Source organism: Psammomys obesus, unplaced genomic scaffold, assembly GCF_907164565.1.
Source record: "Psammomys obesus unplaced genomic scaffold, mPsaObe1.curated_primary_1811, whole genome shotgun sequence".
In the NCBI taxonomy this organism is placed as follows: domain Eukaryota; kingdom Metazoa; phylum Chordata; class Mammalia; order Rodentia; family Muridae; genus Psammomys; species Psammomys obesus.
The window spans coordinates 11676784-11699307 of NW_026590062.1; the positions used below are offsets into that span (position 1 = coordinate 11676784).

Consider the following 22524-nt stretch of genomic DNA (forward strand, 5'->3'; position numbering starts at 1 on the left):
CTTCTTCCTCCACCCCCACCTCCTCTTCCTCCTCTTCTTCTGCTGTTTTCTGTTTTTGTTTGTTTGTTTGTTTGTTTGTTTTTGAGACAAGGTTTCTCTATGTAGCCTTGGCTGTCCTGGAACTTACTCTGTAGACCAGACTGACCTCAAACTCATAGAGATCCACCTGCTTCTTCTTCCCTGAGTGATGGGCTTAAAGGCATGCACCACCACCGCCTGGCTTCTCCTCCTCTTTCTCCTCTTCCTTCTTCTTCTCCTCCTCCTCTTGCTTCTCCTTCTCCTCCACCTTCTTGTCGGTTCCTCTGTAGTCTAGGCTGAGTTCCAACTCACAGACCCACCTGCCTCTGTGCCTCCTGAGTGCTGGGATTAAAGGGGTGTGGCTACCACCTCCCCATACCCACCTCCAACTTTTCTCATTTTGAGAGATGCATCTCTCCAAAGGGCTACAGGTAGACCTTGATAGGCTGACAGCTAAGGCTTTCTCCAGCCTCTCGGTCAGTCCTCTTAGAACCTTCGAGTTCTGTTACAGTGGAAGGAAACAGCTTGGCCAGCCAGAGTCCTGTGTGCCAAGTACGGTCCCAGGTGCCTCACCATCTACTCACGTGATCTTTACGTGCCTATTATTTGTGAAGTACCCTGGTGCCATCCTTCTTTGTCTGGGAAGTGAGGCAGAGACTCAAGGACGCCACCAAGGTCGCCAGACTGCAGGGGCTCAGCGCCACTACATTACAGGTACAAGCGCCATTCCAGTCAAGAGGAGGCGGAGCTCATCCAGCAGATAGGCGCCAACATTAAGGAGCGGCAGAATGTCTTCTTCGACATGGAGGCCTACTTACCGAAGAAGAATGGGTAAGAGCAGGGGCCCTCTGATTTCCTACCGCAGCCCCTGCTGGGGTGTGAGATTCTGAGGAAAGGAGGGACCAGGACGAGAAAGGAGGAGAGGGCACTTCTGTACCTGCCCCTCCCAATTCAGGAGTTGCTGCAGTTGCTCCCCTGTGGCTGGGAGTGATGTCCCTGGGGACGACTCTTTTGTGCTGGCACCTGATACCTATGTGTACCACCTGGGGTAGAAGGAAAGTACTCTCTCTCAAGAGAACCAGCATGTAGTGAGTATGTTTTGCATGGCCAATATTGTACTGGGCATGCCCATGGCAGTAGTCATTTTATCCTCCACAGCCTGCTGTAGTAGATTGAAGTGTTCCAGCCTTTTGCTTTCCTCAGGGATTGAAACCAGGGTACCCTGGCATGCTAGCCAGTGTTCTAGACTCAGCGACGTCCCCACCTACTTTATTTATTTATTTTTTTTAAGGCAGGGCCTTCCTATATTGCTCTGGCTGGCCTGGAACTCTCTGTAGACCAAGCTGCCCTTAAACTTGGGATGATCCTCCTGCCTCTGCCTCCCGAGTGCTGGAATTACAGGGTTGTGCCACACTCTGCCCTTATTTACTTTCTATTTTTGAAGCAGGGTTTAGCCTGGCATGGAGTCAGATTTTTTTGAGAGGGAAGATACCTTTTAAGCCTCAGCCAGATGGGTGTTGATACAGTAGCTCAGGGACATTGCAATCCATTCCTTCTTTTCTCTTTCTTGCTGTATTTGGATGAAAAAACTCCCTAAGTTAGTTGGTATCTTCTCCATCAGTCAAGACCCTTTCCTCTAGTGGAGTGTTGCTCAAACCCTTTTTCCCCAGCTATACTCTCTGAAGCCTTTGGGGCATTTTACAGCAGTTGGGAATCTTTATTGCACAGGCTAGAAAACTCAAGAGTTGCTTAAGTAGAAACGACGGATTTGTAGCTCAGATGTTAGTATGAGTATAGACCAGGTGTGGATGGCTCCTGCCGTTTAGATGCTTTTAGAACCCTAGTCTTCTCCATTATGCATATTTATTCTGTTCATAGGTGGGCCTTTTCTATAAACTACCCTAGCTATGCTAGGCTTGCTCCTACCTGTCTAGCCATAGGGGGGGAAAAATCTGATTCCTTGGTGGTCTAGTGCCTTTTCACTGGATTAGATTGTGTCCCGTAAATTTAACCTAATCAAGAAGGCACAGTGTTTGGATTAAGCTATCTTCATGTGTCTTTTGGGGCTGTTCTCTGAAGGGATTGCATTGCCTTCGCAGGATATGGGGCTGAGTGCTAGGTAGGAAATCCAAATGTCCCCTTAATACTGCAGTCTTCTGCAGACTGGCCGTGCCCGCAGAAGCCCCTCATTGCCGGAAGGAAGGCCCCCTGCTCTCATTTCTCCTCTCTGACTTCTAACAATTTTTCAAAGCACAGTTCACGTCCCATTGCCTCAGTGAGATCTTTCCAAAGCCCCGTCCATCCCAGGAATTTGCTCTTGCTCCCTCAAGTCTCCAGGAGCCTGTGTTTGCACTGTTGTTCGTGTGTCAGAGCACAGGCTGTTGAACAGAGGCCTAGTCACTGTGGTTCACATGAGAGCTTCTCCAGGGGCTGGAGAGATGGCTCAGTGGTTAAGAGTACTTGTTGCTCTTGCAGAGGACCTGTGGTCAGTTTCCCAGCACCCACATGGCGGCTGACAATTGTCTGTAACTGTAGCTCCAGGGGGTCCTCATGTCCTCTTCTGGAGGACATGTGTGGCCCTACACACGTGTACATATGCACATATGAACGAAACTTCCATACACATGAGAGAGCGAGCGAGCATGAGAGTGCACTTCCCTCTGTCATGAAGAGACAGAGGTAAGAGGCCAAGAGCCGTGGGCTCGTGAGACCATCAAGGGGCCATAGTTCCTCTGGCTGATGTTTCTCTACCCGCCAGGAGCCGTCCTCCATGAGGACAAAGACAGTTCCCACCATCACCGTCTCAGGAAGGGAAAAGAGAGGGAGGAAATTTCGCAAATGATCTCTTTTTACAAAGAACAGTTGCCACGTCTTGAAACAGCTAAACAGATAACATGCTGTGATCCAAACACGCCCTTCCGGCCTGCGTACCCAGTGGTAACGATTGCTCGTGTCCCTACATTTATTTCTGAGTGTGCCTGTCTGCGGGCACACACATCCTGGTGTGTGTGTGGAGGACAGAGGACACCTTGCCCGAGTCTGTTTCCTCCTTCTATCATGTGAGTTCCAGGGATTGAGCTCAGGTCGTCAGGCTTGGTGGCATGTACTCTTATCCACTAACTGGCCTAGAATCTTTTTTAAATTGACCTGAATGTCGGATACATGTCTTTGACTCTTTGCATGTAAGTTATTCATACAAGTAGTCACATGTTTGCATCTGGCTGCAGAAGGAGGCTGGGAGATACGGCCTGTAAGTCAGCTTCAGGGGGGAAACATGTTCCTACGGTAATGTGTACAGTTGCCATGCTCTCTGGTTAGCCATTGTTCTCAGCCAGCGTGGGCCCTTTTGCCCACTAGCCTGGCATCCTGTTTTCTGGTTTGCGACGCACAGTGTGCATTCATTTAAGCTTGAAAGGTGTTGGTTGCGCCCTCACAGGTCTTTCCTTCCAGGCTCTACTTGAATCTGGTTCTTGGCAATGTGAACGTGACCCTGCTCAGCAATCAGGCCAAGTGAGTATGCTCAGATCCCATCCAACTTGTTAGCATTGAGGCTCGGCTGTCTGGCTTTCTGACCTCAGTGGGGGAGTGGTTTGGGGGAACCTCTTATGTTTTACTTTCCCAATATGTTGGTGGTTAGTACTCCCCCATTTCCCATGAGAGCTACACCTGTTCTGTCTTACATCTTACATAGCATTTGTCCTGGGGAAACGGAGAGTCCTGTCTAACCAATACTAGGGGACATTTCCAGGTGTCATTAGCCCTTATTTCTGCTGCAATCTGTAGGTAAGAGCCTGTCTGTGACCTCTGTCTGTCCTCAGCACGGTCCCAAAGCCCAAGGACAGGGCCCTTCTGTAGTTGGTCCTCTTTCCTTCACTAGATATCACTAGCTGAAGGTCAGGTTCCGCTGTAGATCGATGGGCAGGATGTGGCAGCGGAGGCAGGGCCTGGGGCTGCTGGGGCGGAGTGGGATGGTAGCAATGTGAGACCTTTCCCGGGGTGTCTGTCCTGGCAGGTTTGCTTACAAGGACGAGTATGAGAAGTTTAAGCTCTACCTGACCATAATCCTGCTTCTGGGTGCCGTGGCCTGTCGCTTTGTCCTTCACTACAGGTAATGGGGCATGGCAGTGTGTGTAGGAGGGCATGGGGGCATGAGGAGGGGCTCCTCAGGGAGGGCCAGTCCTGACAGGAGGTGCCATTCCTGTCCACCTCATATCCATCTAGGAAGTTTTATGGAATAGCTGCTGGCAGGCAGGGACTCATGATGTCATAGTCGACAGTCCAGTGTGTTTGTGTATACACTGGAATGTGACAAAGCCTGAACATGGAGTTCAATGCTGACATGCTGTAGCAAATGAGTTTCAGCAGCATCGTGCAGAGTGAAGGAAGCCAGGTACAAAAGGCCATAGTGTACATATCCACTGATATGAAATGTCCAGAAGGGACAGGTGCCACAGAACTTGCCGTGGGAAGCAGGAACAGGGAGTGGCTATTTTTGGGCACCAGCATTTTCTGTTTTTTTTTTTTTTTTTTTTTTTAATTCTTTTTTTTTGTTTTAATTATTTTATTTTATGTGCATTAGTGTGAAGGTGTCAGATCCCTTGGAATTGGCATTATGTACATTTGTGAGCTGCCATGTGGGTGCTGGGAATTGAACCCCAGATCCTCTGGAAGAGCAGACAGTGCTCCTAACCACTAAGCCAGCTCTCCAGCCCCCAGCATTTTCTTTTGAGGGTGGTGAAATGCTCTGGAATTAGTCAATAGAATAACAACATGGACAAAAGACACCAAATTACATGCTTCTAAAAATTGTTGTTGTTGTTGTTATTATTATTATTATTATTATTATTATTGCCTTGATACATCTCTTTGTAGCCCTGGCTGTCCTGGAACTTACTCTGTAGACCAGGCTGGCCTTGAATTCACAGAGATCTGCTGCCTCTGCCTCCCAAGTGCTGGGATTAAAGGTGTGTGCTACCCAGCCTTTAAATTACACACATTTTTATGGTATGTGGAGTGTATCTCAGTTACAAAGCCATTTGGTAGGGCTGAGGTGACCCAGTTGGGAGGGTGTTTGCTTGGTGTGCAGGAAGGCCTTGGTTCGGTCTCCAGCACCGAGTCAACCAGGGATGGTGGACATCCCTGTAATGCCAGCTCTCAAGAGAGTGGAGGAAGGAGGATCAGAAGCCCAGGCTCATCGATGGCTACAAGAGAGTTGGAGCCCAGTGTAGGATATTTGGGACGACTGATACATGGAAAGATTGCATGAAGAACAAAAAGAACCAGGCCAGGCCTTCTGAGTTGAAATCCTGGCTTTGAAACCGAATGATGTATCTGTGGGCAGATTCCCTGTGGAGTCCTCAGTCTCTCCATTTGTCAGACGGTGGCAGCAGGCCGTACCTCGGAGGGTTACAGCCAATCACTATGTGTGGTAGTACTCTGCGTGCCCCTCACTGACTGCAGAGAGAGGGAGAGAGAGAGAGAGAGAGAGCAGACTGAGCTGAGCATGGAAAAAGGAGCCGTACTGCCAGGAGGGTCTGGTCCATTCTCTCTGCCTGGGTTTTCTGCTCTAAGGAGGGAGACAACCAAGTGTGGTTTAGACATTTGGCCTGAGTGTCAAGGGTTTATTTCCTGGCATGCGCTTTGCTGCAGAGAGTCCAGATGCTGGCCCAGCTACTTGAATTTCCCAACAAAGGCCCTTGCAGGCTCTTAGTCCATGCCTGCCTGCTGCCAGTGCCCAGCTGGTGCCCCCGAGGGTAAAGGCTGCACACACCAGTAATGCCTGCTCATCTGCCCCTCTGGAAGAGAGAGGAGTTCTTGGGAAGCCATCGCAGGGCCTTACACTGGGGCCCCTGGGTTCCTCCCAGGGCAGCCTGTGGTGTATCGTGTTCTAATTTAGTGTCTAAGCTTCCCCTCGAGCCCTCCTCTTATCCATGACTCCCCTACAATCTCTCTAATGAAGTTTTATCGACTAGAGGACTTAACACAGCAGAAACATGTTCTGGAGCCTGGAATTGAGAGGTCAGGGTGTTGGAGGACAGTGCTGGCTCTGAGTTCCAGGTTCCGACAAAGCTCTTTCGTGTCTCTCTTTGCTTTCATCAATCGGTGTTTTTTTAGTACCCCAGCACCCCATTAACACTCCGGTTGCTGAGTGGGCTGGGTAGCTAGGAAGGGAGCCTCTGCTAGACCTTGATATAAGTGGGTAGAGATGGCACAGGGTGGGGCAGAGGCAAGAGGAAGCGGCCAAGAACTGGTAGGAACACTGGGCATTTCTGGTCCTGGCTATCCTGTCAGGGTGAGGGGAGAGCTCATGCTGTTCCCTGGGGGGTGTTTCTTCTAACCAGGGTGACAGACGAAGTCTTCAACTTCCTGCTCGTGTGGTATTACTGCACCTTGACCATTCGGGAGAGCATTCTCATAAGTAACGGTTCCAGGTAAGCAGAGGCTCTGTTTGTGGGGATGGTTGGTTGGAGGGCGGAGAGCCAAAGAGAGATGTTGACACTCAGGGCTGGGGAGACCATCCGTGGTGCTTTTGGTGTAATGTCACCTATTTTATGCTCAATCTCTTGGTGAAAAGCAATGGAAACCCTAAGTCACACTGATTTCCTGTCATTAGAAATCTGTTGTCTAGGGCTGGAGAGATGGCTCAGTGCTTAAGAGCACTGGCTGCTCTTCCAGAGGTCCTGAGTTCAATTCCAGCAGCCACATAACAATCCATAGTGAGATCTGATGCCCTCTTCAGGCATGCAGGTATACATGCAGGCAGAATGCAGTATACATAATAAAAAAATAAATACATCTTTAGTAAAATGAATAAATTATAAAAAGTAAATTTAAATTAAAAAAGAAACCTGTCATCTCATAAAAAAACAATAGGTTCGCTGGGACTGACTTCAGGTAAGGTTTCAGTCAAGGTCTGGGTGATACTCAGTTTCTCTCCATCTCTCACCCTCCTGTTCTGTGCTATCTATTCTTGGGCTCAATATAGGGTACTCCAACAGCCTTTGGCTTATGTCACCACTGACATAAGAAAATAGGGCACACTTCCTTTTTTCCAAGAGTCACACCAGCCTTGTTCCATTGGCTGGGCGCAGGCACTGGCTGGACCGTATCTCTGAACCAGCTATTGTCACCAGAGAATTCAGTGATGTGACTGGCCAGGCGTGAGTGCTGCACACATCACAGCTCCAGTGACAGACCTGACTGGGACATTGAGAGAATGAAAAAAAGACAAACATACACAGACACATGGTCTCACAGAAATGACTAGGTGCTCTCATTCCCTCCTCCGCCCCCCCTGGAGACAGGGTTTCTCTGTGTAGCCCTGGCTGTCCTGGACTCGCTTTGTAGGACAGGCTGGCCTCAAACTCACAGAGGACCACCTGCCTTGCCTCCCAGAGCACTGGGATTACAGGTGCACACCACACCCGGCATGACTGGGCTCTCTGATGGAGAAGCCGCAGCACCCCAGAAGCTCATGGCGTTTGTGATATAGAGTTGAGTAGAGGGGTGTAGTCAGTGCGCACAGCTGAACTCGGAGGAGGGGCTAGTATAAGCAGCTGACTGAGGAGACAGGGTTACTGCACACCGATAAACCAGGTGACAGGGCTATTATGGTAGACAGCAGGACCCAGGAGACAGTTTAAGTGATGTCAATAGGAGCAGTCTCTTCAGGGGAGCAATCTTCAGTCTGTAAATACGTGGGGGAAGAAAACTATAGTGGACATTCCAGCTTTGCCATGTCCTCATGGGTCTGAGGCCTGGAGCTCTCTGACAGGGCTGTGCTCATGTCAACAGCACATAACCACCCAGGACTTCGGTCATGGCTTCCTCTGCTCCTCACACCGAGTCTCACCTTCCCCTGGGTCCAACAGCGGCATAGATGCAAGTGTGAGGAGGGGAATGGATCCCTGGAGGAGCATTGTTCCTGGGGGAATGAGTGGGTTTTGGCGAAATGAGTGGGCTATCTTCCACAGGAGAGGTGAGGAGAGTGTGGACCAGTGATGGGGTTCTTGTAGAACACCTCCATTGTGCCAGGAAATTCTGGGGTGTCTCTGAACAGCTCTGGAGCACCGGGCAGGTCATGGCCCCTCTTTGGACTGTTTCCGTGTCCTCTGGGAGAGTTGCCGTGTCTCACTGTCAGTATGAATCTAGCCAGAAGGAGGTTCCAGAAGACCCACTTTTTTTTTTCCTTTTCCTTTTCTTTCTGTCCGTTCTGCCTGCCTCTGAGCAGAGTCTTAGGACCCAGTTAAGATCTGTGATTTGGGGGACTGGAAAGATCGCCCAGCAGTTAAGAGCTCCTGCGACTCTTGCAGAGGACACACTTTTGGTTCCCAGCACCTGCATGGTGCCTCACAGCTGGCTATAACTCCAGTCCCAGGGGTATCCAGTACCCTTTTCTGGCCTCTGAGGACACGAGGCACACATGTGGAGCACATTCGTACATGCAGGCAAAACAGCCATGCACATAAAATAAAAATAAAGTTTAAAAAGATCCATGATTTGGGGCTGGCAAGATTGCTAGCTGGTAAGGGCTCTTCAGTGCAAAACCTGCCAGCCTGGCTCCAGTTCCTGGGACCCACATCGTGGGAGGAGGGAACCAACTAAAAGGTGTTTTCTGACCTCCACACACTCCCACCCATGATTGATAGATAGATAGATGGATGGATGGGTAAGTAGGTAGGTAGATGAATGTAATTAAAATATTTTTAAAATTTATAATATGCTAGGGGTAGTGGTGCCTGCCAGCACTCAGGCGGCAGGGGCAGGTGGATCTCTGAGTTTCAGGCCTGCCAGGGTGGCATAGGACCTGTTTTTTAAAATTCTGACTCCTACTTTAATTTCTTAACCCCTTCCTACTTCCTTGTGAAAATTGTCTCTCTTGTGTGCAGGGGACATGTGCAACGCTGTTACAAGTGTGGTCAGGTGGCCACCTTGTAGTTGTCAGTTCTTTCTTTTGACCGCATGGATCCTGGGAGCTGAGCTCAGCTTGGTTAGGCCTGGGGGCAAGTGCCTTTTCCTTTGAAGCCATCTTGTTGGTCCTACCTTCCCTACTTCCTCCTTCCCGGGAGCAAGGGAGGATAATCCTAGAGCTGAGTGTTTAACTGCTGCCTGTGGTGGCACACGCCTTCAATCCCAGCACTCTGGGAGGTAGAGGCAGGTGGATCTCTGTGAGTTCCAGGCCCGTCTGGTCTACAAAATCAAGTTTCAGGACAGCCAGGGATACACAGAGACACACCCCTCAACCCCCACCTCCACCCCGGCCAAAACACCAACCAAAACAAAAGACTTTGTCATCTTCCAGCCACTCCCGTCCCCCAAGCCGTGTGACATCTCCCCACTTTCCTGCCTGGGGGTCCCCTGCAAGTTCTCACCCTGAACACTGAGCCAAGAGCGAAGGACCAGTACTGCCAGCCCACCAGGGGGCACAGCAGGGCTTAGGGACATAGCCTGTAGCAGGTAGATAAAGTTGTGTTTCTCCAAGTGTCCTCATCCTTATCCTGTCCGTGCCACGGTTGCCATGCATCTGGGCCGTGAGTTCCCCACATCATGAATCAACCCCTTTATCTACCTATCTGTCTGTCTGTCTGTCTGTCTGTCTATCATCTAGACTGGGTTCCTCCTGCTTTAGCTTCCTCAGGTGCTGGTATTTCAGGTGTGTGCCACCATGTCGGGCAACAGTTCTCCCACTTTTTTGTGGTGGTTGTTGGAACAGGGTGTCACTATGTAGACTACTCTGGCCTTGAACTCACAGAGATACTCCTTCTGGCTCCCAGCTGCTGGGATGAAATGCATGCAGCACCCCTCCCACACCCCCATTTTCACTTTCTGGTTTCCTGCTCTCTTCTGTCCCTTTGGATTTGCTGTTAGCCTTGTTGTTTCTGTTGAACACATTAAGAGCACTGGGGGCCTGAAAAGAGATAGCTCAGTGGTTAGGAACTCGTCTTAGTCCTTTTTGTTGTTGTTTTTGAGACAGGGTTTCTCTGTGTAGCCCTGGCTGTGCTGGACTTACTCTGTAGTCCAGGCTGGCCTAGCACTCACAGAGATCCACCTGCCTCTACCTCCCGAGTGCTGGGATTGAAGGCGTGCAGACAAATAGTAGAGGACTACTGGGAGCATGTTGGTAGTACTTACTCTGTTTTTGTGTTGTCTTAGTGTGTTTTCTGTGGCTGGGCCGTTACCAGAGAGGAAGGAACAGAATTACCAGAGAGGAGGTGCCCTGGAAGGATGAGTCGGATCAGGGCGCTAATGGTGTCAGCTGTGTAGAGCTTCAGAGCACCCTTACTTGCTTAAGTGTAGCAGGAGCTTTTCTGGGTTCCTTGGAGCAGGGATGATGGTCTGCACTTATGGTGTCAAGCTTTGTGTGGGGATCTGCCCAGTCCATGCCCTCATGTGCCGTCCGTCACACACTGGTTTTGTTCTCTAAGCGTCAGACCCTGCGTTAGAGATTTCGAGATAACTCACCTTTTGCCTCTAGGAACCACCCACACACAGACTTTAAAAAAAAAAAAAAAGAGGCTTTCCTCACAATCCCATGCAGTAGTGGAACTATTTCTCAAGGCCTGGGAGAGCCTGGAGCAGACCCAGTGGGCCCTAGCTTCTAGAGTGACTGCAGGAGCTGCTGCCAGCCTGTGGGGAGACAGGGCAAGGCAGATGGGCGACTCTGTTCATCTTAAATTTCTTTCTATTTATTCATTGTCTATGTATCGTTTGTGTGTGTGTGGATACGAATGCAGCCATGTGTGTGTTAATTGTTTTGCATCTGTTTCATTGTGTGTATCAGCAGGCAGGCATGTGCAACTAGTACATCGTAATTTTTGCATTTGCTTATCGTCTCTGTGTATGCGGGTGTGCACATGCAATTGTGTCTTGGGTTTTTTTTTTTTTTTAATTTATCGTATTTATGGTCTGTGCGTAAATGGACGTGCACATGCCACCGTGTCCATGTGGAAAATAGGGCGCAACCTGTTGTCTCTTCCACCATGAAGGTTCTGGGGATTGAACTCAGGCCGTCAGTCTTAGCAGCAAGTGCTCCTCCCATTGAGCCATTCTGCTGATCCCTCTCTCACCCCTTAAGTATCACAGGGTCTATGCAGGGCTGATACCCAGTAAACACACCATAAACCTTGCTGAGATGAATGAAATCTGGGCTCTTCAGTGAGGAGAGGTCTTTGGTGATACCTAGGGTTTCCTGGGACAGCCACACAGACCTCCTGGGAAGGGCTCCTTGAAGTGCATTGTCCTAATTCCTGCTTTGTACCTGGGAGCAAAATTGGAACAGAAGGAATGGTCAGGGAAAGCAGGCCTGCGGCAGTGGAGTGGGGATCATCCTCCTTTGAGATGGAGACATCCTTGCTGAATCCCATACCTCTCACTACAGGTGTCACCGATTAGCTCAATAAAAAACAGCTTTCCCTTGTGTAGAGGGATTTTAATCCAGCAACATGGCTACTCTTCCTAGAATACAGACATGCCCTTAGCACACACTTTTAATCCCAAACAATGAAGGTAAAATTTGTTTGTAAAAGGAAGCACCCATGTTTAAAAGTGATGCCTAATTGAGAAGCAGACAAAGTGACAAATCAGAGAAAAATTTGACAGAATGAGTCAGGATAGGACAGGCCCTATCACATGAAGAAACAGGAAAAAGAGGATTTAGGAGAGCAGAGCAGAGAGAGAGGAGGAGGAGGCTGTTTTACCAGGAAAGTTTTACAGAGATAGGCTGGAGAGAGAACAAGCTAGAGACGAGTAAAGACAAACGGGCCAGAGAATGAGAAGGAACCAGAAGATTAGAACAGATTGCTAGAGTTAGTTTGAGGTCAAGCAGAGCAATTCATTCAGAAGCTGAGAGAAGCCAGTTCGAATCAGTCAGCTTGGAGAGGAGTTTAAGCTAGCCAGAGTTCAGAAAGAACTAAAAAGGGTGAGCTTATTCAGCAGCTTATTTCAGCAGAGGCTGAAAACATTCTAGATTGTATGGAGGCTAGAAGCTTCCAGAACTAGGCCTAGGTTAGCAGACAGAGGCAGTAGAGGACAATTAGACAGGCAAATAAAGGATTCTTTTATACCCTTATATTTTGCAATGTTGGAAATCCACCTAACAGAGACCAAATCAGAAGGTTGCTCCACTGCTGCTTTTACTGGGACATTCAAGGAGGCAAGAAGGGCTCCAGCCATGCCAGTAGCCCCATTGGCTACCTGTTTTCCCTGCTTTACTCCCCACAGCCCAGGCTGGCTTCCCATGGCATCGCCAATGCTGGAACAGGAAGCCTTCCTGTCACTCCCACACAGCCAGTGGGAGTCTTGAGAAAGGCTTCTGATTAGCTAGGCTTAAGGCACTTGCTCACTTTTGAGCCAATCACTGTGGCTGGAGGGCTGCAGAACCCAGAGGGCAGGCTCCGAGCTCTGTGTCCAGATACATTCCTCATCTCCATTTAGGCTCCTGAGTGGCTGAGGTGCTGCCCCATAAGGAAGCAGAGGCCTGGGAGCCGGAATGGGTGATGATTGACAGATGGCAAAGGAGTCTTTCCTTCAGGGTCAGAATGACTAATGAAGCCAACCACAGTCGCCGGCTCCCACTGGCTTTTTTTTAAGGGCTATACTTAGAACAAATGCATCCCGAAGGTAGCAGGCAGGGAGAGGGGTCTGCAGCTCCAAAGTCATCCCACCGGCTCTCCTGGAAACCCAAAGCACAAAGCCAGAAGCTGCCCAGTGAGCAGCGAGTGCCTGCCTGATGCGCCCCTCCTCTGCATGTGTGCAGGGAGGAGCAGTGAGCTCCGTCACCCCACCCCCACACAGCGCTCAGACACTAGTACATTCTGTCCCCACCTTCTAGATGTAGGTGCACCTGCCCTTCCTGGAACCCACAAGCCGCTGCAAGCTGCACTTCTACAGCAAACAGATCCAGAAAGTGACGACCAAGCAGTCCAAGTCTAGTAGGGCTGAAACAGGGGTCCAAAATTGATTGTGGTGATGATTCACACACATCTGTGAAGACGCTTAAACCCACCGGACTGTGTAGTATCTGAATGCCATCACAGTGGAAACTGTTTCATAGATAAACACATATGCACAGAACCTAGAGCCTTGGGGCATGCAGACGATGATGGCAGTGCTCACGAACGCGAAGCTGGGGAAGAAGGTGGCTTTCTAGCTTCGCCCCATGTCGCTGAGCTCTGTTTATGGGTGGCATCTGTCAGAGCTGGGCACATCGGGCTGTGAAATCAAAAGCCGCTGCTCCGCCAGGCTTGTTGCCCAGGGTCTGCGTCTAGCTCGAGCTGCTCCCATGCCAGGAGAGGGCGTTTCTCAGGGGTGCTTTGGGGGGACTAGGACAAAGGAGCCTGGGGGTGGCCAAGATCACAGGCCTGTGGCACGGCCTTGCAACGCTCTGGGGAGGTTGCAAAGCTCTTGATTGCTTGTTAAGCAGAAAGTCGAAATCTGGCAAGCCGCCTTTACTGTTGGGAAATTGGAGCCAGAGTCTTAGAAAGGTGAGCGATGCATTAGGGCTGCTGGGGACAAAGAAGTAAATGTCTTCTCCTGCCCCCTCTGTCATGTCTGTGTTGATGGCATCTAGACTCACTGCTTTTTTCCTTTTCTTTTGTAATTTTTTTTGTTTGTTTGTATTTTTGTCTTTCGAGACGAGGTTTCTCTATGTAGCCTTGGCTGTTCTGGACTCCCTTGTAGACCAGGCTGACCTTGAACTCAGAGATCTGCCTGTCTCTGCCTCCCTGAGTGCTGGGATTACAAGCATATGCCACCGTGCCGGCCTCTTGTAATTTTTAATCACTGTAGGAGTGTGTGACACTGGGTCTGAAACTCGGGTTGGGACCCCAGAGCCTAGCAAGGAAAAAAGACGGGAGCTAAAGGACAGCGTGTGAGAAGGACCTGTATCAGTCCATGGGGCTGCCACAAGATCCCCACACTGGGCGTCTTAACCAGCGACACTTCTTTCCCGTGGCTCTGAGGGCTGGAAGTCCTTGATGAAGATGTCATTAGCACCGTCGGGGGTGGAGTGGGGCTCCCTCTCCTGGCTTGCAGACGGTTGCCTTCCCATCCTGTGTTCCCTAAGGCTCCCTCTGTTCTTCCTGGCTTGTCTCTTACACAGACACTAGGTCAAAGGTCCTTGGTGAAGGCTTCACCCTTGTGTCCCCTGAAACTGTTATCTCTCCAGATAAAGTCATGCTGGAGGGAAAAAGTGATCAGACTTCAGTGTAGGAATTTGAGCACATTCTTCTGTCCGTCCTAGGCCCTAGGTAGCCTTAGGCTTGGGGGTATCTCAGTGCTGGGGAGCTGGGGGGCCGGCTGGAGAGCACTGTGCAGATAAGGATGTGTTCTGTAGGTCACAGAAACTCCTGGACAGCAGCACAGAAGATCCCTGGGCTGATCCATGTGTAGCTTGTTTGGGTTTAGACGCCTCTGCAGGAAGAGGCAGTTCTTAGGTACAGGGCAGCCCCTGTTCCTGGAGGCTAAGAAGCAGAACGCTGTCTTTACCTCTCCTGTCATCTGAATTCCTTCCTTTCTTTCTTTTTTTTGTTCTTTCCAAGAATCAAAGGCTGGTGGGTGTCTCACCATTACGTCTCTACGTTCCTGTCTGGAGTGATGCTGACGTGGTGAGTTGTTCCTCACTGGACTCTTTGACCTCCGTGGCTGGTACACGGGGAAGGGGTTCTCAAAACTGGGTTAGAGGCCCAGTGCCAGGGTCCTGCCAAGCCATCTGGAAGTTCCGTGGGGACTATTTCATAGTTGCTGTTGGCTGGGGCAGAGGTGACAGGGCCTGAGGAGTGAGAGTGACTGTCATGTCCCTTCGTTTGGGAAAGGGTGATGGGTGTGGCCTGGCCAGCTCAAGGGCAGAGGACTGAGATCAGGACTTCATTTTACCTTTGAAATGTTCTCTTCCTTTTAGTTGGAATGAAAAAGAAAGCGGAGGCGGGGGAGGTATGGACGAATGCCTGGTTTTACGGCCTGTCCCACCTCTTGTGTTTTTTTTTTTTTCCAGGCCTAATGGACTAATTTATCAGAAATTTCGAAATCAATTTTTAGCCTTCTCCATTTTTCAGAGTGAGTACTCAAGCCCGGCTTAGACGGAGGGACCTGGTTCCCTGAGCATTTTTACTGACGAGGAGGTCCCCAGATGATAATCCGTGGAGGGGGTGGAGAGAGTCCTGGCCAGAAATTTAGATCAACCCTAGCTCCCGCCCCCAACACAGTCTTTCATAGTGGTCCTAATATGCTTTATCCTTTAGAGTACAGAGAGCTCAGACACACAGTGGCCCAGCAAAGCACCAACCAGATTAGAAGCCTCTGGGGAATTTTCCTAGGCTTGCAGTAGGCACTTAATAAATGCTTTTTTGGAATGCAAGCTGTGTGGGATTATGCCGGGAGCAACAAGCAACAATGTTAAGACTCAAAAGAAGCGGCTCCACGCAGAGGGGAGCACAGATGCTAAAAATGAAGTAGCAACATAGAACTGTAGCTGTGGCAAATTATTAAAAATTAAAGTAGGCCCCCAGGGTGGTCCCCCTGGCCCTCTCAGCCCACCCACTAGCCTGCTTTTTGTTAAGGACATTGGATTTGGGGGAAGAGGCTGTGGGTCTATTTAACTTGAGCCTGGGCACTGTGCTCCCTCTACAGGCTGTGTTCAGTTCCTACAGTACTATTACCAGAGGGGCTGTCTCTACAGACTTCGGGCCCTGGGGGAGAGGAACCACCTGGACCTCACCGTGGGTGAGTAGCTGGGCAGCGGGTAGAGTTAGGAAGGCTTGTCCACATCCCTGCAATGGAAGCACAAAGCCACAAGGGCATGAGACCCCTGGCTGGGGCTGCCATTCTTTTTGGTTTGTTTGAGACAGGGTTTCTCTGTGTAGTCTTGGCTGTCCTGGACTTGCTTAGTAGACCAGGATGGCCTCAAACTGAGAGATCTGCCTCCCCAGTGCTGGGACTACAGGCATGGGCCACCACGCCTGCCTGGGACTGCCATTCTTTACCCCTTTTGCTGTTCATGATTCACCAGGGATCCTCCTGTTCCAGCCTCCAAGTGTGATAGCCACAGAGTGCTAGGCCCCTCAGGGCTGGGCCTTGACCTTACGCTTTGAGATGCCTGTAGTTTTTTGTCTGAACTTTATAACATACATAATGTTAGGCTGGGTGTGGTAGGGGCATATCTGAAGTCCCAGCTTCTTGGGAGGCTGAAATGGGAGGATTGCTTGAGCCCCGAAGATGGAGGTCAGCCTGGGCAACAGACTGTTGTTTTTTTAAATAGTCACACACACCCTCTTAACTTTGCCCCACAGAAGGGTTCCAGTCCTGGATGTGGCGGGGCCTCACCTTCCTCCTGCCTTTCCTCTTCTGCGGCCATGTGAGTCCCTCTGTTTGTGGGTACCCCTGTCAGGGATGACCCCTGGAAACAGGAGATCTTTGGGGCACCCCTCCCTCACAAGGTGTCTGTCCCATGTACCTGGGGCAAGATGACCATCCATACAAATATCACCCCAACCTAGCTCGCCGTTCTGACGTATTTCATGCCTGAGCCTCACAGATTCCTGGGCATCTGAGGGCTTCCCCACTGCTTGCTGGCATAGCGTGGGATAGGGCCAGGAGAGGGGGATAATATCAGGTGTCCCCATTTCCTCAGGATGTAGGGACACTAAAGATAGAAGGAAAATTGGTCCTTCAGACATGCTGTGTATGAGACACTTGTGGTTCCATGGGAAGGGGGTGTCCGTGGCTTGGGTAGCTGCTCTTTGACACCGGAGGCCTGGTCCATCTCCCTGGCTTTCCACATGGATCTGCAGGGAAACTGATGGGTGAGTGGTGCCTGTCTCCCTGTCTCCAGTTCTGGCAGCTCTACAATGCCGTCACGTTGTTCGAGCTCTCCAGCCACGAGGAATGCAAAGAATGGCAGGTATCATGCCTACATTTGTCAGGCTGGCTGGCAGTAGGGAGTGGGGGGGGAGGCTCTTGGAAAGAGGTGGGCTGGGCGGTCATGGGGGGGGGGACTCTGAGCCCTTGTTTCTCTGCGCTGGGCTGCTCCTGCCCAAAGTTCTCTGCTGCTGGGGCCTGAGAAGAAACAGTGGGAAGGAACTCAGGAGATCATGGGGCCCTCAGCGTTGCTGAACGAAGGAAGATTATCCCATTGAGCACTTTTCTAGAACCCCACCTGACCTTGGGGAATGTTACTTTATTCACTTCCTTCGTTTTTCTGGTCCTGCCTGTAGCTTTGCTGAGAGTTTGGGGTTGGGGTTAGAGGCAGGTTCTTGGGCCGTGGAACTGACTTCTTCTCTTTACTCTTCCCCCCAACCACCACCACTCTGGGTATTTCGGGGTGCTGCGTGTCTGGATCGAGCAGGTGTTTGTGCTGGCTCTCACCTTCCTCATCCTCTTCCTCGGCAATTTCCTGACCACACTCAAAGTCGTGCACGCCAAACTCCAGAAGAACAGAAACAAGACAAAGCGGCCATGAGCCTTCGGACTCTTGTGTCTGGGGTTCTTGGGACTTAAGACTGCTGAGGATTCCAGTCAGCACCCTGGCTGCCAGTCACTGGTAGCCTCAGGCAGCAGCTTCTCAGGGGCCAGCAGCATCGCTGAGAGCAGGGCCAAGGCCCTGGTCCCTGGCCAGGAATGTGAAGGCCGCCTGTGCGCACAGTATTAGCCTGCCCCAGCTCCGTATTTATAACATATTTAATGCCGGGTCTTCCCCACGTCCCTGGAATTGGAGGCCTTTCCCCAAAGCTCTGGGTAATGGCGGTGGCCAGGTCTGTGTCTGTCTTCCAGGGAAGGGCAAAAAGCCTCAGGGAACCCCTCTCTTCCTACTCCTGTCATTTGAACCCCTCACTGGGGTTTGGCTGTGCCTCACCGGGGTTGGCTTTAGCTGACCTGCTTTTACCGTGTCCCAGGCACTGGGCGGAACGAAGCTTTGAGCATCCTGTGGAGTGGCCCCCTGCCCTGGGCCACCACCTCTGCTGTAAGCCTCCCACAGGCCCCACTCTCTGTGGTGGTGGGGGAATATTTAAGTTCTCAGAGAACCTACCTGTCTTGTCTCTTGCCTTGTGTCTCCTGAACCGCCCGCCTTTCTACTGGCCACTTGGGGAAAGTGGCGCAGCCTCCTCGGATCTTCGAGATCTCGGCTCCGTGGAGCCCAGGTGGCAGGGTTTTAAGGACGGTCTCCACCAGGGGGCGCCAAGCCTCTGGGTTGTTTGCGTTCTAGCAGGCTGCTGGGGGTTTCTTATTGGCACCCTTCAGCCTTCCTTCACAAACTCGCTGTGAGAACTTGACATAATCCAGACCCTCAGTGTGACTGGCATTTAAGGTCACCCATTCCCTGCCCCTCTCCACCTCAGGGGTTCTTGTTTGTGTGGGAAGGGGAGGGGTGGGGCCTGAGTGGGCTCAGCCCAAGGTGCGACCCTGTGAGATTCAGGCAGCAGCAAGGGCGGAGGAAGAAACAGGCTCAAGAGTGTCCTGTCCCCTCCCACCCACGGGCTGCAGCTGCCCGCCCAGCTCCACATCACAGCTGTCGTCCTCAGACATGCTTCATTTGGTCCTCACAGAAGTTTTTAAATTCTTTAGTTATGCGATAAAAATGAGATCTCACCTTCCCCCCACGCTGAGATGCCACAGAAGAATCCAGATTTCTGTTTACCTTACTAAAATGGAAAAACCTGGCAACATTCCCAAAGGGCAAGAGCAGGCACCTGCTCCTGTTTGCGGCAGCCTGCCCCTCCCTTCATCCCTGCCCTACTTCTGTCCTTGGTCTCCTGTCCTTGAATCGCCTGGCCTGTGCAGGTACCCGGGCTTGCCCCAGATTGGGAATCAGCAGTTTCCACATTAAGGCCCAGAGAATGAGTATGTTAGGCTTTGTGGGATAGTCCTGTGGTAACTTCAGCCTGCAGTTGTAGAACAAAAACTACCATTACATACTTGTGGCTTTTCAATAAAACTTTATTTACAAAAACAGGCAGGGGCTACATGTGAACCACAGGCTGTGGTTCACTGACCACAGCTCCACACCTTTCTATCCCCAATGTCTTGGATTCTGAAAGAGCAAGAGGTCCGTGGTTGGCTCCTCAGGGGACAGGGCCTTGGAACACTAGGGGGAGGGGGTCCTTGGCAACTTGACTTTGGGGGCTGAGTCAGGAGGTACTGGGACAGATGGGTCAGCCAAGGCCATGGTTTCATGTTGGGTGATGCCTCCATCTTGGAGGCACTGAGGTGGGATGCCTGGCTTGAAAAGTTCCGAAACGCAGACTCTAGACCTTCCAGAAGGCATCAGGACTCGAGAATCTTGCCATGGGAGACACTGGTGATCTGCAGGCGAGTTCCGAGAAATTGTCCAGTGTGGGGAGGGGTGGCCATGTCAGTTCTGGAATGAGGCAGGGGTAGCCTACTCCTGACCTCCACATCATGGTAGAATCAGAGACTGAGTGTGGTGAAGAGCCTGACTACTCAGATGACCCAACTCCAGCCATTTAGAGATGGGACATAGTTCAGGGTGAGCACATCTGCCATCAGGAGCATGGGCACTGTCCATCAGGAGTCTCCAGTGGAAATCGGCTAAGGGTTTGGAGGAGAGACCTAGAGCAGGAATCAGATGGGTGGCCTACACACATTTTGACCTTTTGAGAGGTTGTTTCTTCTCCACTTTAACATGTGTCTCAGTCTGTGACCAAGGCTGAAGCAGAAGTCCTCAGTGTGGTGTGAAGGGAGAGGCCGGTGCCAGCCTCATGTCCGGCTTGATGCCTGTGTTCTTCTGATAGGCTGTGACCGCCAGGTTCCTGAGGGGAAGCAGGAAGGGGCTGGAGGATGTAGCTGAGCCTATCTCAAGAGCTCACGGAGACAGGGACTCTGAATAGCATTGCACATCCACATGAGTCTCGATGTTGCTCTGAGGTTTTAGCATGAGTTGGGTTTGGAAAGGAAACAGGCGTGGCTGGGGCAAGGAGGAGCTGTGACAAGGAGGGCCCTCCTGCAGCCTGGCGACGAGTGCCCGTCCCAGGGTAGAGTCCCGGTGGGGTCTGGCATCCGCATTCACCGCTGAACTACAGTGTGACCCCAAAGGGGGTAGCTCCAGAATGTTCTGAGAGTCTAGCCCCAGGTGCCGGGCACCGCAAGGCTGTGATGGGGCCCGGGTCCCTCGCTGTGTTCCGCTCTGGGCTGTGTCCCAGGTTCACAGCAGCAGGCAGATCCTGTGCTTTTTCTTCCTCTGTGCTTTCTTGAGGGCGCTGAGGGCCACCTTGGCGGCTTCCCTGAAAACATCTTCCACGTTCTCCCGAAACTTGGCAGAACACTCCAGATAGAGTGCAGCTTGCATCTGTTCACAGGCACTCAGGCCCTGGGGAGGCCGGGAGAGGGAGTGTTAATTAGATAGGGGCCTGGGGCCTCCTGACACCCCTGGCTTTGGAGGCCCTCCAGAGTTGGAAACCTAACCTTGGGGGGACCCCTGCCTCTCCACGGCTGGATGGAAGAAGCCCCTTGCTGGCCCTCACCCATCTCCTTCCCTCTCCAGCTTCCAGCGGAGAGGGAAGCTGAGTTCTGAGACCTGGGGCTAGGGCTACATCTCAAGCTGTATCCCGGTTCCTTGACAGGGCAATTTAGGCAACTGAGTTTCCTGGCAGGGTGAACTAATAAAAATCTTGGTCTTCCTATTATTAGTGCTTCTTTTTATTTTATTTATTTGAGACAGGGTCTTACTGTGTAGCTCTAGCTGGCCTGGAACTTGCTATGTAGACCAGGCTGGCCTTGAACTTACAGAGATCCACCCGCATCTGCGTCCTGAGTGCTTGCTTTTTCTCTTTCTTTCTTTCTTTCTTCTTTCTTTCTTTCTTTCTTTTTTTTTTTATACTCTTAGACCCTTGTTTGTCTCAGCTCCCCTAAAAGTCTGCCAAGGCACTGCAGTTGAGAAGGCAAAGGCCTAGGTGGTTTCTGGCTAGGGGTATTCAAGGATCGTGGATCTGAGTGGTAGCGGGGACCCTGGTCCACCTGTGTGTAGGTGATGGGCTCCAGCTGGGCTGCCCGGAGCTTCCGCAACTGCTCCTTGTCCTTCCTCAGGTCTGTCTTGCAGCCGATGAGCACCGTGGGGGTCCCTCGGCAGAAATGTGTGACCTCAGGGAACCACTGAGGAGGGAGAAGGTAGGATATCAGGGCAGAGACTCCCTGGGGCTGACCCCCTCTCTCGGAGGAAGGCAGGACAGTACCTTGATGAGGACGTTGTCGTAACTGGTGGGGTTCATGACATCATAGCAGATGAGGACGAGGTGTGTGTTCTGGTAGGACAGAGGCCGCAGCCGATCATAGTCTTCCTGCCCTGAAGCCAGAGAGGGGTCAGAGGCATGAGTCCCTGTCTGCCTGGGGGCCCCTTCTAAGCTTCAATGGGGAGATGACCTCGGGCCTACTTTCCTAGTTTATAAAATGGGCGGGACAGGGAAAGAGGTGACAGATTGTATGCCAAACCCACGCGGTGCCCAGCTGGACTGGTAATAGAGAAGATCTGCAAACTGCAGCCATTCTGCCGAGGATGTCTGTGCTCCCCTGCCTGACAAGCCTGAGACTCAGAACTGGGGTCTTTGCCACCCAGATCTCCCCAAGGCCCAGAAGGGTGTGCTGAGCTCCAGCATCCTTGGTTCTGGGGCACCTGCCTGGATTTCTCTTGCCCATTTTTACAAATGCTGATGAGGTAGGAATAAGCACATTCATTACCATATCTCACCTGGCCCTTCAGCTGAAGCCCACCTGAGGAGCTTCCAGACCCCACCTTCTATAACCCCTCCAATCAGAACCTAGAAGCTGGGCCTAGGCTTTCTTTAGCTTTTGTAAATTTTGGAGGTAACTTTTTGTTTTGTTTTTTGAGACAGGGTTTCTCTGTGTAGCCCTGGCTGTCCTAGAACTTGCTCTGTAGACCAGGCTGGGCTGGAACTCACAGAGATCCACTTGCCTCTGCTTCCTGAGCGCTGGGATTAAGGGTGTGTGGCCCCACCGCCCAACTGGAGGCAACTTCTTAATTTTTAAATTTTATTTTGTTTTTTGACATAGGATCTTACTATGTAGCCCTGGCTAGCCTGGAACTTGCCGTGTGGACCAAGCTAGTTTCAAAAACTCACAGCCATCTGCCTGCCTGCCTCTGCCTCTGCCTCTGTGTGTACCGCCATGCCTAGCTGGAGGGAGCTTCTTTGGTGAAGTTTTAAAGGTCCAGAGAGAGGAGTCTACGAGGAAGAACACAGGACGCCCGAGCCAGGACTCGCCTGCTTCATCTGTCCCTGAGAGCCGGCCTGGGAACCTCCCACTCTAGCCACACTGCTCTCCCAGCAGGATGTCTCGGGGCAGCCGTCCCATGCTTGTCATGGCCCTGGCGTCAGGCCCAGAGAGCCCCACCGACCCTGTCCTTGACCCACTCTGAATTCAGATTTCACCCATTTCACCAAAGAGCTCTTTTCCCCCTAGTTTAGGAACCGGGCAGGATGACCCTTCATCCTGAGTCACCGTGCAAAGGCATTTTTAAAAATTAGGTTCGGACGGAGCACCTAG

General features: G+C 51.3%; 2 protein-coding genes across 4 annotated transcripts in view; one reads left to right on the forward strand and one right to left on the reverse strand.

Annotated features, from left to right (window-relative positions):
• The window catches only part of Tmem120b (transmembrane protein 120B), a 39779-nt gene extending 21693 nt beyond the window's left edge, over nucleotides 1-18086 (forward strand). Inside the window, exons 3-12 of one of the 3 annotated variants that reach the window (XM_055605750.1) lie at nucleotides 733-849; nucleotides 3469-3528; nucleotides 4031-4126; nucleotides 6360-6449; nucleotides 14556-14621; nucleotides 15008-15069; nucleotides 15643-15735; nucleotides 16302-16366; nucleotides 16844-16912; nucleotides 17357-18086. In XM_055605750.1, the coding sequence (XP_055461725.1) occupies nucleotides 733-849; nucleotides 3469-3528; nucleotides 4031-4126; nucleotides 6360-6449; nucleotides 14556-14621; nucleotides 15008-15069; nucleotides 15643-15735; nucleotides 16302-16366; nucleotides 16844-16912; nucleotides 17357-17470 (832 nt within the window). In that variant the 3' untranslated portion in view covers nucleotides 17471-18086. Of the gene's footprint in view, nucleotides 1-732; nucleotides 850-3468; nucleotides 3529-4030; nucleotides 4127-6359; nucleotides 6450-14555; nucleotides 14622-15007; nucleotides 15070-15642; nucleotides 15736-16301; nucleotides 16367-16802; nucleotides 16913-17356 lie in introns of those variants that run through there. The other 2 variants (XM_055605751.1, XM_055605752.1) reach the window with 2 other exon arrangements.
• An 838-nt stretch (nucleotides 18087-18924) lies between these two features.
• Rhof (ras homolog family member F, filopodia associated) overlaps nucleotides 18925-22524 on the reverse strand; it is a 17026-nt gene continuing 13426 nt past the window's right edge. The window contains exons 3-5 of the mRNA XM_055605753.1: nucleotides 21198-21307; nucleotides 20983-21117; nucleotides 18925-20335 (exon numbers count right to left, since the gene is read on the reverse strand). Of these exons, the coding sequence (XP_055461728.1) occupies nucleotides 20171-20335; nucleotides 20983-21117; nucleotides 21198-21307 (410 nt within the window). The 3' untranslated portion in view covers nucleotides 18925-20170. The remainder of the gene's footprint in view (nucleotides 20336-20982; nucleotides 21118-21197; nucleotides 21308-22524) is intronic.